The sequence below is a fragment of the Siphateles boraxobius genome, unplaced genomic scaffold (genome assembly GCF_051911475.1).
Source record: "Siphateles boraxobius isolate OS27281-9 unplaced genomic scaffold, OSU_SipBor_1 215, whole genome shotgun sequence".
NCBI lineage: Eukaryota > Metazoa > Chordata > Actinopteri > Cypriniformes > Leuciscidae > Siphateles > Siphateles boraxobius.
Genome location: NW_027508828.1, coordinates 706,659 through 719,758, shown reverse-complemented (window position 1 = coordinate 719,758; position 13,100 = coordinate 706,659). Strand labels below are relative to the sequence as shown.

At 44.0% G+C, this 13,100-nt stretch overlaps 1 protein-coding gene across 4 annotated transcripts; it reads right to left on the bottom strand.

The window, feature by feature from the left end:
• Positions 1 to 1,402: 1,402 nt before the first annotated feature.
• On the bottom strand, positions 1,403 to 12,676 carry pcid2 (PCI domain containing 2). Of its 4 annotated transcripts, none has more exons than XM_077238107.1 (15): positions 12,586 to 12,676; positions 12,193 to 12,257; positions 11,994 to 12,083; positions 11,838 to 11,911; positions 10,969 to 11,034; positions 10,752 to 10,793; positions 10,508 to 10,562; positions 10,287 to 10,390; positions 9,746 to 9,821; positions 9,203 to 9,344; positions 4,870 to 4,970; positions 4,005 to 4,078; positions 3,798 to 3,923; positions 1,701 to 1,824; positions 1,403 to 1,612 (listed from the first exon to the last, which is right to left on the bottom strand). In XM_077238107.1, the coding sequence occupies exons 2-15, from the start codon at positions 12,226 to 12,228 to the stop codon at positions 1,523 to 1,525; spliced, it is 1,200 nt and encodes a 399-aa protein (XP_077094222.1). In that variant the 5' UTR covers positions 12,229 to 12,257; positions 12,586 to 12,676; the 3' UTR covers positions 1,403 to 1,522. The 4 variants fall into 4 exon arrangements, with proteins under 4 accessions (XP_077094222.1, XP_077094223.1, XP_077094226.1 ...); XM_077238108.1 differs by having other exon boundaries at positions 12,600 to 12,666; XM_077238111.1 differs by lacking the exons at positions 10,508 to 10,562; positions 10,752 to 10,793; positions 10,969 to 11,034; ... (2 more) ...; positions 12,193 to 12,257; positions 12,586 to 12,676 and adding an exon at positions 10,427 to 10,446.
• Between the last annotated feature and the right edge of the window lie 424 nt (positions 12,677 to 13,100).

Sequence of the window (13,100 nt, the reverse complement as noted above, 5' to 3'; positions counted from 1 at the left end):
TACCATAGTAATAACAGTAAATTATGCATAATTCCATGCAACCAACCCTCAACCAAACCCTAATTCTACCCTAACCCTTTAGTAAGTACAGGTAGTTGCTTAATTTTACTCAGTACTTGAAAATATGTAACAATGATAATAAAGTGTAACCCTTTTTTCAAGTAACTAGTAAAGTAACGCATTACTTTTAATTTTACAGCAACATATCTGAATTAATTTTTCAAATAAGTAACACAAGTTACTTTTTCACATTTATTGACTGACAGCTCTCCTGTCCCCAAGTTGAGAGAAATCGAAGTGCATAGGTGTGTATGTGTGTGTGTGTGTAAACATGATGGTTATTGTCGTTCTAGACTTAATGTGAGCATGAATTGACTAATCTCACTTGCACAAAAAAGATTCAGTATTCCTCAAAATGAATAAAATCAGTGAAATGCAAAATCAGAATAATACACAAACCTCCAATTATTAAATATGTTAAATAAAACGAATATTTTTATGCATTTAATCTCAATGTACTTGCTTCTGACCTTCGATGATTCAGTTAAACCATACGCAAAAATGACTTTAGATTTTTTGTTTTTATTGGTGAAATGTTAATCTTTCTTCTCCTGCATATTCTTGTTCTCCAGAACAGCGGCTGAAAGGTTTGTGCTTAAAAAGTATAAAAAGTAAAGTTGTTGTTCTTAAAGAAACGCAATTATTTTACTGTAATGCATTACTTTTCAGAGTAACTTTCCCCAACACTGAACCTGAGAATCCCATGTGTGGCTCATATTTCACTGCTAAACAACACTATAGAAATATTGTGCAAGTATCCCTCCCTCAATTTCTGATCAGCATTTGGTCAAATTATAGAAATATGCATTTGAAAATGATATTCACAGCTAGTCTGTTTTATGATCCGAGTCACTGGTAGTTTGATTCCTGAAGAGTAAAAACTGCAACTTTGATCTGTATGTTTGAGTGACATGTCAACCTCTGCCTCAACCGATCACACGTGGTGTTAGGGGCGGGGCTATCTGACTGACTGACCAATGATGGACAGTTGTTTTTGGAATTCAGTTTTTAATGGTGGAGATTAATCACCTTTAAATGAAGTATTTATACATCATCATAGTATTTGTTTTTAGTGATTTAGACAAAATATCGTATTACTGTCATGAGAATCACTACTGAACATGAGAAATACAAAAGAAAACATTGATTATTCAACTATGTTTTACAAGAAAATACTATTTCAGTCGTTCTGCTAAACAAACTTTTAATTTAGTTGCAGTTTCTTTGTAATTATTTGACTAACTTGTTTCACAGTGAATCTACACCGATGTTTTCCCAGTATAGACACTTTAGTCGTGAGAAATCAGGGTTTGTCATGAAAATGTCACAATAAAAAAATAAGTACAAAACAGAGTGACGTTTATTTGACAATCAATAAAAAAACAAGGTCAAACATAGAATGAGAATGACTCTGAGGAGCGGTGTGTTCTGTGGGTAACAGATGCATTCTGGGAGCTGATGTTCAGGACACGCTGGACAGCGGAGGAAACGGGTTCTGCTTGCTGACGACCAGCTTCTGGTGCTGATGGGAAATATAACCCTTGATGTGTCCCTGAGACAGAGAACACACACAATATTAACAGCTGTCGGTTTGATGTCGGTCCTGTGTGTTTGTGTCAGCAGGAAGTGATGCGTCTCACCATGTAAATGAGGTTGGCCAGAATGCACTGCACTTCATCGATGTCCACGTCCTCCACCTTCATCATCCTCAGAGAAACCAGGAACGCATCCAGAGGAAGCTGATGAGTCCTCAGTAGATGATACCTGCGCACACACACACACACACACACACATCAGTGTGTGAGATACCTGTAGACCAACACTCAGATCAGTGTGTGTGTGTGTGTGTGTGTGTGTGAGATACCTGTAGACCAACACTCAGATTAGTGTGAGTGTGTGTGTGTGTGAGATACCTGTAGACCAACACTCAGATCAGTGTGTGTGTGTGTGTGTGTGTGTCTGTGTGTGTGTGTGTGTGTGTGTGTGTGTGTGTGTGTGTGTGTGTGTGAGATACCTGTAGACCAACACTCAGATCAGTGTGTGTGTGTGTGTGTGTGTGTGTGTGTGTGTGAGATACCTGTAGACCAACACTCAGATCAGTGTGAGTGTGTGTGTGTGTGAGATACCTGTAGACCAACACTCAGATTAGTGTGTGTGTGTGTGTGTGTGTGTGTGTGAGATACCTGTAGACCAACACTCAGATCAGTGTGAGTGTGTGTGCGTGTGAGATACCTGTAGACCAACACTCAGATCAGTGTGAGTGTGTGTGTGTGAGATACCTGTAGACCAACACTCAGATCAGTGTGTGTGTGTGTGTGTGTGTGTGTGTGTGTGTGTGTGTGTGTGATACCTGTAGACCAACACTCAGATCAGTGTGTGTGTGTGTGTGTGTGAGATACCTGTAGACCAACACTCAGATCAGTGTGTGTGTGTGTGTGTGTGTGTGTGAGATACCTGTAGACCAACACTCAGATTAGTGTGTGTGTGTGTGTGTGTGTGTGTGAGATACCTGTAGACCAACACTCAGATCAGTGTGAGTGTGTGTGTGTGTGAGATACCTGTAGACCAACACTCAGATCAGTGTGAGTGTGTGTGTGTGTGAGATACCTGTAGACCAACACTCAGATCAGTGTGTGTGTGTGTGTGTGTGTGTGTGTGTGTGATACCTGTAGACCAACACTCAGATCAGTGTGTGTGTGTGTGTGTGTGTGTGTGTGAGATACCTGTAGACCAACACTCAGATCAGTGTGTGTGTGTGTGTGTGAGTGTGTGTGTGTGTGAGATACCTGTAGACCAACACTCAGATCAGTGTGAGTGTGTGTGTGTGAGATACCTGTAGACCAACACTCAGATCAGTGTGTGTGTGTGTGTGTGTGAGATACCTGTAGACCAACACTCAGATCAGTTTGAGTGTGTGTGTGTGTGTGTGTGTGTGTGTGTGTGTGTGTGTGTGTGAGATACCTGTAGACCAACACTCAGATCAGTGTGAGTGTGTGTGTGTGAGATACCTGTAGACCAACACTCAGATCAGTTTGAGTGAGTGTGTGTGTGTGTGTGTGTGTGTGTGTGTGTGTGAGATACCTGTAGACCAACACTCAGATCAGTGTGAGTGTGTGTGTGTGTGTGTGTGTGTGTGTGTGTGTGTGTGAGATACCTGTAGACCAACACTCAGATCAGTGTGTGTGTGTGTGTGTGTGAGATACCTGTAGACCAACACTCAGATCAGTTTGAGTGTGTGTGTGTGTGTGTGTGTGTGTGTGTGTGTGAGATACCTGTAGACCAACACTCAGATCAGTGTGAGTGTGTGTGTGTGTGTGTGTGTGTGAGACACCTGTAGACCAACACTCAGATCAGTGTGTGTGTGTGTGTGTGTGTGTGTGTGTGTGTGTGTGTGTGTGTGTGTGTGTGTGTGTGTGTGTGTGTGAGATACCTGTAGACCAACACTCAGATCAGTGTGTGTGTGTGTGTGTGTGAGATACCTGTAGACCAACACTCAGATCAGTGTGTGTGTGTGTGTGTGTGTTTGTTTGTTTGATTTATGAGGACAGAAATGTTTATAATGACGTGGGTATTACACTGGTATTACAACATGGACGTGATTTATGAGGACATTTCCTGATTCCTCGTATTTCAAATGGCTTTAAAAACATACTAAACTGTTTTATTAAAAATGTATAAAGTTTTGTGTGATGGGTAGGTTTAGGGGTCGGGTTAGTGTGTGTGTGTTGTTCACTCACACTTTCTTAAAGAGGTTCCTGTATGTGATGATCTTCAGCTTCTCGAGGATGAGGAAGATCCCGCAGCGGATGAAGAAGGTCTCGTGTTTCACCAGCGCTTCATTGAGCAGCAAGAGGTTCCCCTCTCTGACACACACACAGAAGATGAGGATCTACAGCAGTGTGTGTGTGTGTGTGTGTGTGGGTGTGGGTGTGTGTGTGTGTTACCTCACAGCCTTGGTGACGTCAGCGAACTGCATGAGGTCGTACTTCTTCAACAGCTGATGTGAGGGCATGTGACCCTGACAGACAAACACAAGCGGTGAACATTCTGTCCTGGATTCCAGAAAAGTTAGTCTAGAAAATTCAAATTAACATATCTTATTGAAAGTTTAAGAAAAGATTTTAGGTCCGTATGAAATATTTAATTTCATTCATATTTCATAAAACAAATGTATTATAAAAATGGTGGTAATCAAACGAAGGCATAAAATATTAATTTATTTAATCTTTTGATATTAAATCAAATGAAATGTTAATTATTACTAATTCATTATTAAATAATTATAATAATTATATTTACATGTTAAATCAAACTTTTATTTTGGCTGGTTGTGTGTGAACATGCAGACCTCAGCAGTCTTTAATACACACACACACACACACACACACACACACACACACACACACACACACACACACACACACACACTAGTTGATTCAGTCTGCAGCTCTGCTTTTGATTCACAGATAATTTGCCAAATTGAGTGTGATTCTGCGTTATACAGTAAATTGTGTTTCTATGACTGGATAGTGTGTGTGTGTGTGTGTGTGTGTCAAGTCAAGTCATCCTCATTTATATAGCGCTTTTAACAATGTAGATTGTTTCAAAGCAGCTTTACAGAGATAAACATATAATTTAAGGTAACAGAGATTGGTTTGGTTTTATAGTGGTTCTTGAAAAATGTTTTTTCCAGCTAAAGTTAGTTTTGATTGATTCACTTCCATCTAAATGATCATTTGTTATTAAATTAGGGGCCGCTAAGAGTGTGAGTGTGTGTGTGTGTTAGTGTGTATCTCAGTGAAGTCGTACCAGCAGCATCTTGACGGGCAGCAGGTAAATCAGGATCAGCCTCTTGTTCCTCTGACAGGAGCGATGGCAGTGTGTGAAGGAGAAGGACAGACACTCCTCAGCTGGACACACACAAACACACAATGAGCTCCACAGATCAACAACACTCGCTCTCGGACACTCACTCTCACACACTCACTCACTCTCACACACTCACTCACTCTCACACACTCACTCACTCTCACACACTCACACTCACTCACTCTCGCACTCACTCTCGCACACTCACTCACTCTCACACACTCACTCACTCACTCTCACTCACACACTCTCACTCACACACTCACTCACTCTCACTCACTCACTCACTCACTCACTCTCACACACTCACTCTCACTCACTCACTCTCACACACTCACACTCACTCTCACACTCACTCTCACACTCACTCTCACACTCACTCTCACACTCACTCTCACACTCACTCTCACACTCACTCTCACACTCACTCTCACACTCACTCTCACACTCACTCTCACACTCACTCTCACACTCACTCTCACACTCACTCTCACACTCACTCTCACTCACTCACTCACTCACTCACTCTCACACTCACTCACTCACACTCACACTCACTCTCACACTCACTCTCACACTCACTCTCACACTCACTCTCACACTCACTCTCACACTCACTCTCACACTCACTCTCACACTCACTCTCACACTCACTCTCACACTCACTCTCACACTCACTCTCACACTCACTCTCACACTCACTCTCACACTCACTCTCACACTCACTCTCACACTCACTCACTCTCACACACTCACTCTCACTCTCACACTCACTCTCACTCTCACACTCACTCTCACTCACACACTCACACTCACACTCACTCTCACACTCACTCTCACACTCACTCTCACACTCACTCTCACACTCACTCTCACTCACACACTCTCACTCACACACTCACACTCACTCACACTCACTCTCACACTCACTCTCACACTCACTCTCACACTCACTCTCACACTCACTCTCACACTCACTCTCACACTCACTCACTCTCACTCACTCTCACTCACTCACTCACTCACTCACTCTCACTCACTCACTCTCACTCACTCACTCTCACTCACTCACTCTCACTCACTCACTCTCACACTCACTCACTCTCTCACACTCACTCACTCTCTCACACTCACTCACTCTCTCACACTCACTCACTCTCTCACACTCACTCACTCACTCTCTCACACACTCACTCTCACACTCACTCTCACACTCACTCTCACACTCACTCACTCTCTCACACTCACTCACTCACTCTCTCACACTCACTCACTCACTCTCTCACACTCACTCACTCACTCACACTCACTCTCACACTCACTCTCACACTCACACTCACTCTCACACTCACTCTCACACTCACTCTCACTCTCACACTCACTCTCACTCTCACACTCACTCTCACACTCACACTCTCTCACACTCACTCTCACACTCACTCTCACACTCACACTCACTCACTCTCACACTCACTCTCACACTCACACTCACACTCACTCACTCTCACACTCACTCTCACACTCACACTCACACTCACACTCACTCTCACACTCACACTCACTCTCACACTCACTCTCACACTCACTCTCACACTCACTCTCACTCTCACTCTCACTCTCACTCTCACACTCACTCTCACACTCACTCTCACTCTCACACTCACTCTCACACTCTCACACTCACTCTCACACTCACTCTCACTCTCACACTCACACTCACTCTCACACTCACTCTCACACTCACTCTCACACTCACTCTCACACTCACTCTCACACTCACTCTCACACTCACTCTCACACTCACTCTCACACTCACTCTCACTCTCACACTCTCACACTCACTCTCACTCTCACACTCTCTCACACTCACTCTCACACTCACACTCACTCTCACACTCACTCTCACTCTCACACTCACTCTCACTCTCTCTCACACTCACTCTCACTCTCACTCTCACACTCACTCTCACACTCACTCTCACACTCTCTCACACTCTCTCACACTCTCACACTCTCTCACACTCTCACTCTCACACTCACTCTCACACTCACTCTCACACTCACTCTCACACTCACTCTCACACTCACTCACACACTCACTCACACTCTCACACTCACTCACACACTCACTCTCACACTCACTCTCACACTCACTCTCACACTCACTCTCACACTCACTCACTCTCACACTCACTCTCACTCTCACACTCTCTCACACTCACTCTCACACTCACACTCACTCTCACACTCACTCTCACTCTCACTCTCACAACTCACTCTCACACTCACTCTCACATTCACTCTCACACTCACTCTCTCTCACACTCACTCTCACACTCACTCTCACACTCACTCTCACACTCACTCTCACACTCACTCTCACTCTCACTCTCACACTCTCTCACTCTCACTCTCACACTCTCTCACACACACTCTCACACTCACTCTCACACTCACTCTCACACTCACTCTCACACTCTCTCACACTCTCTCACACTCACTCTCACACTCACTCTCACTCTCACACTCACTCTCACACTCACTCTCACACTCACTCTCACACTCACACTCACACTCACTCACACTCACTCTCACACTCACTCTCACACTCACTCACACACTCACTCACACACTCACTCTCACACTCACTCTCACACTCACTCTCACACTCACTCTCACACTCACTCTCACACTCACTCTCACACTCACACTCACTCTCACACTCACTCTCACACTCACACTCACACTCACACTCACACTCACACTCACTCTCACACTCACTCTCACACTCACTCTCACACTCACTCTCACACTCACTCTCACACTCTCACACTCACTCTCACACTCACTCTCACTCTCACACTCACTCTCACTCTCACACTCACTCTCACTCTCACACTCACTCTCACACTCACTCTCACACTCACACTCACTCTCACACTCACTCTCACACTCACTCTCACACTCACTCTCACACTCACTCTCACACTCACTCTCACACTCTCTCACACACTCTCTCACACTCACTCTCACACTCACTCTCACACTCACTCTCACACTCACTCTCACACTCACTCTCACACTCACTCTCACACTCACACTCACACTCACTCTCACTCTCACACTCACTCTCACACTCACTCTCACACTCACTCTCACTCTCACACTCACTCTCACACTCACACTCTCTCACACTCACTCTCACACTCACTCTCACTCTCACACTTACTCTCACACTCACTCTCACACTCACTCTCACACTCACTCTCACACTCACTCTCACACTCACTCACACACTCACTCTCACACTCACTCTCACACTCACACTCACACTCACTCTCACACTCACTCACACACTCACTCACACTCACTCTCACACTCACTCACACACTCACTCACACTCACACACTCACTCACTCACACACTCACTCTCACACTCACACACTCACTCACACACTCACTCTCACACTCACTCACACACTCACTCACACACTCACTCACACACTCACTCACACACTCACTCACACACTCACTCTCACACTCACTCACACACTCACTCTCACACTCACTCTCACACTCACTCACACACTCACTCACTCTCACACTCACACTCACTCTCACACTCACTCTCACACTCACTCTCACACTCACTCTCACACTCACTCTCACACTCACTCACACACTCACTCACACACTCACTCACACTCACTCTCACACTCACTCACACACTCACTCACACACTCACTCACACACTCACTCACACACTCACTCACACACTCACTCACTCACACACTCACTCTCACACTCACACACTCACTCACACACTCACTCTCACACTCACTCACACACTCACTCACACACTCACTCACACACTCACTCTCACACTCACTCTCACACTCACTCTCACACTCACTCACACACTCACTCACACACTCACTCACACACTCACTCTCACACTCACTCTCACACTCACTCACACACTCACTCACACACTCACTCACACACTCACTCACACACTCACTCACACACTCACTCACACACTCACTCTCACACTCACACACTCACTCACACACTCACTCTCACACTCACTCACACACTCACTCACACACTCACTCTCACACTCACTCTCACACTCACTCACACACTCACTCTCACACTCACTCTCACACTCACACACTCACTCACACACTCACTCACACACACACTCACTCTCACACTCACTCTCACACTCACTCTCACACTCACTCTCACACTCACTCTCACACACAAACACCTGGTTTGAAGTCGCTGTCAAACATGGCCTTCCTGCCCACGTAGTATCTGTAAGTGACGCGCTGGGCGGTGCTGTACTCGTCCTTCATGCTGGAGCTCTCGATGGCTCGGATCAGAGGCTTACACAGGTGCAGCTTATTGATCTGAACACACAGAAACAGTGTCATTTTTGCGACTCTTTAACTCAAAATTCTGACTTTTTCCTCTAACAATTTCAAGTCATAAAGTCAGAATTGCAAGATATAAACATGCAATTCTGAGGAAAAAAAATCAACAAGTCAGAATTGTGAGAAAAAGAGTCGCAATAACCTTTTTTATTTTTTATTCCGTGGCCGAAACAAGCTTCCATAGACCGCAGCTCATGAGCTATTATCGTTAACTTAAACTTGAACTATTCAAAACATTTTTAGTAAAATACAATAAAAATATTAGATGTAAAACTTTAAACAAAATTTAGAAATGTTGGGTTAGTTAGAATTGAAGCAAAGTTACTGAAAATTTATTTTAATAATGTATTAGTAAATGTTAAGATTAACATTCTTACTTTGAAATATATCTTGAAGAGCTGATTGATCAGAAACAACATTCCCCATCTCTTCGAGTCATCAATCCCAGTGCGACTGAAACAAACAAGCACACGTCACATGCCTTTAGTTCTATAGTACTTCTATAGTAAAGTATAATATTTATACAGTGTCTATACAGTTCAGATTGATTCAACAAGTGTGAAAGTTCATCGCTCGCTCAGTTTGTTTTATGTAACACAAACATGTTGTTTTGATACGGTGTATAAATAAGTGGTAGAAACTAATTTTTTATCGTTTAGCATTCAATTAAACCCTACTGTCCAAAAGTAGTTTTTTCCAACAAGTAAAACTTTTATTCATCAAGGACTCATCAAAATTGACAGTAAAGATATTAATAATGCTCTGTCATGAAAACTCATTTGGCATTACGACGATGTTGATATGTTTGATCTATAGATCTGCTGCTACTGTTATAATAGTAATACTGTAATATACTTTCATAATTCTTTAGTTCTGTTAAGGCTACTTCTGTAATGTTTTATTAATGTAATAACTCACTTGTCGTTGGCACAGACTCTAAAGCAGCTCATCAACTGATCCGCTGCTTTCTCCAGCATGTCTCCGACATTCCCCTTCCCCTTCGCCTGCAGCTGCTGCTCCGCCTACACACACACACACACACACACACACACACACACACACACACACACACACACACACACTCGCGCTGTGAGACGCTGCATCGGTTGCAGATCCACACATGAATGAGTTCCACTCACATTATTGGCAAATATCCTGAGGTCGAGGGTCACGGCAAACATGATCGGCAGAGCCCTGAAACACAGCGATCATCAGTGGGTTATGGTTAATTATTATTTTTTTTTTTATACATAAATTTTAGTATTGGAAAAAAAAATCTTTTTTTTTTTAGATATAACGATTTAAATTAAATTATAGCACTTTGTGCGTTCCGGGTATCAACACTTATTTTTTAACAATACAATTCCATAAGCCACTTCTCACCAGTTCTCCTCTTTATGCGCCTGAAACGCCCTCAGAAATGATGTTCATCTGCGTTAAGGTCAAACACACACACTCTCCACACACACTCTCCACACACACTCTCCACACACACTCTCCACACACACTCTCCACACACACTCTCCACACACACTCTCCACACACACTCTCCACACACACAGCGATGCATTACGCTAGAAGTTCTGGAGCAAAAGGATATTGAACCACAACCGTCTGGCATTTGTAGGCGTCCACAAAGTCATGATTGGACACCGCGAACGTGCACCTGCAGAGGAGGAGAGAGACACCTGTAAGTGTGAACAACACACACACACACACACACACACACACCTGCAGAGGAGGAGAGAGACACCTGTAAGTGTGAACAACACACACACACACACACACACACACACACACACACACACACCTGCAGAGGAGGAGAGAGACACCTGTAAGTGTGAACAACACACACACACACACACACACACACACACACACCTGCAGAGAAAGAGAGAGACACCTGTGAGTGTGAACAACACACACACACACACACACACACACACACACCTGCAGAGAAAGAGAGAGACACCTGTGAGTGTGAACAACACACACACACACACACACACACACACACACACACCTGCAGAGAAAGAGAGAGACACCTGTGAGTGTGAACAACACACACACACACACACACACACACCTGCAGAGAAAGAGAGAGACACCTGTGAGTGTGAACAACACACACACACACACACACACACACACACACACACACACGCACACGCGCACACACACCTGCAGAGGAAGAGAGAGACACCTGTGAGTGTGAACAACACACACACACACACACACGCACGCACACGCGCACACACACCTGCAGAGGAAGAGAGAGACACCTGTGAGTGTGAATAACACACACACACACGCACGCACACACACACACCTGCAGAGGAAGAGAGAGACACCTGTGAGTGTGAACAACTCACACACACACACACACACACACACACACACCTGCAGAGGAAGAGAGAGACACCTGTGAGTGTGAACAACTCACACACACACACACACACACACACACACCTGAGGTGAGCGGCCACCATCTCGTCGTACGGCGGCTCCAGCAGCTGCTGACACTTCTCCTCCGGACTGGACAGCTGTGACACACACACGTTAGTAATAATGCATCTGTGAGCTTCTCACACACACACACACACACACACACACACACACACTCACCTGCAGGCGAGGGTTGGCCACATGCGGGTGTTTGAAGGACAGCATCTCTGCACTGAATGGCCCGTCTCTGTTGTCTATGGCCTCCAGAACCTTCCAGAACACACACACACACACACACACACACACACACACACACACACACACATTATAGCAGGAGGAGGAGCTTCAGTGACCCTTCACACGCACTGCGCGGACTCACCTGCTGCAGGTACTGGTTGAGTGTGATGTGCGCCATCCTGACCTCTGACCTCTGACCCAGTGCCGCTGAAACAAGAGCACTCTTTCACTCAAGAGTTTATAATGTCGCCTAGTGACACATTCCGCAGAAATGCTGCTGTCTACAGTAAAACACACTCTACGACACACTTGCAGAACACAAAGGCCACCCAGTACGCAGTTAAATCCGTGAATGAAGTATGTAGTATGCGCTGTGAAAACACTAGTGTGTGAGAAACCTTCGAACAAGCGCAGCTGCTAATTCATTCACTCGTTTATAGATTATTTTGAGACGCGTTATTACGTGTATATATGCGTTATAAACATTATATTATACAAGCGACTTAATTGAAATTACTATTTTTTATTTATTTACCCAAATCAACTCACATCCCTTTGAGCGCGTGCCTGGCTTTACTGCAGAGCCCGCTGACGTCACGCCAGCACTTCCTGTTTACACCAGTGAACGCGCAGTTTTGGAGTCCATTCTGCACTTTCCACAAATGGAAATATTCATAAACTACCTCAGTTTAAGTAACATTAAAGATCGGGTATTTCTCGATTGAACTGGCTTGTCAAATTGTGGTTTATTATAAAACGATTCTACTATGTAATTAAAAGGTTTAGCTAAATGAAACATATGAAGACTAACTACTGTGTTAAAGTTTGTCAACAATAATAATATTTCAGTCAGTTGAACTTGTTATTATGACGTAAAAAGGCGAAATTTGTTACTTAAAAGTCATACTTATGAGATGAAATGTTTAAATTATGACATACTAAGTCATACTTATAAAATAAAAGGTCAACAAAAAAAATCTAAATTGTGACTTAAAAGTCATAATTATTAAATAAAAAATGTAAATGATCACATACTGAGTCATACTTATA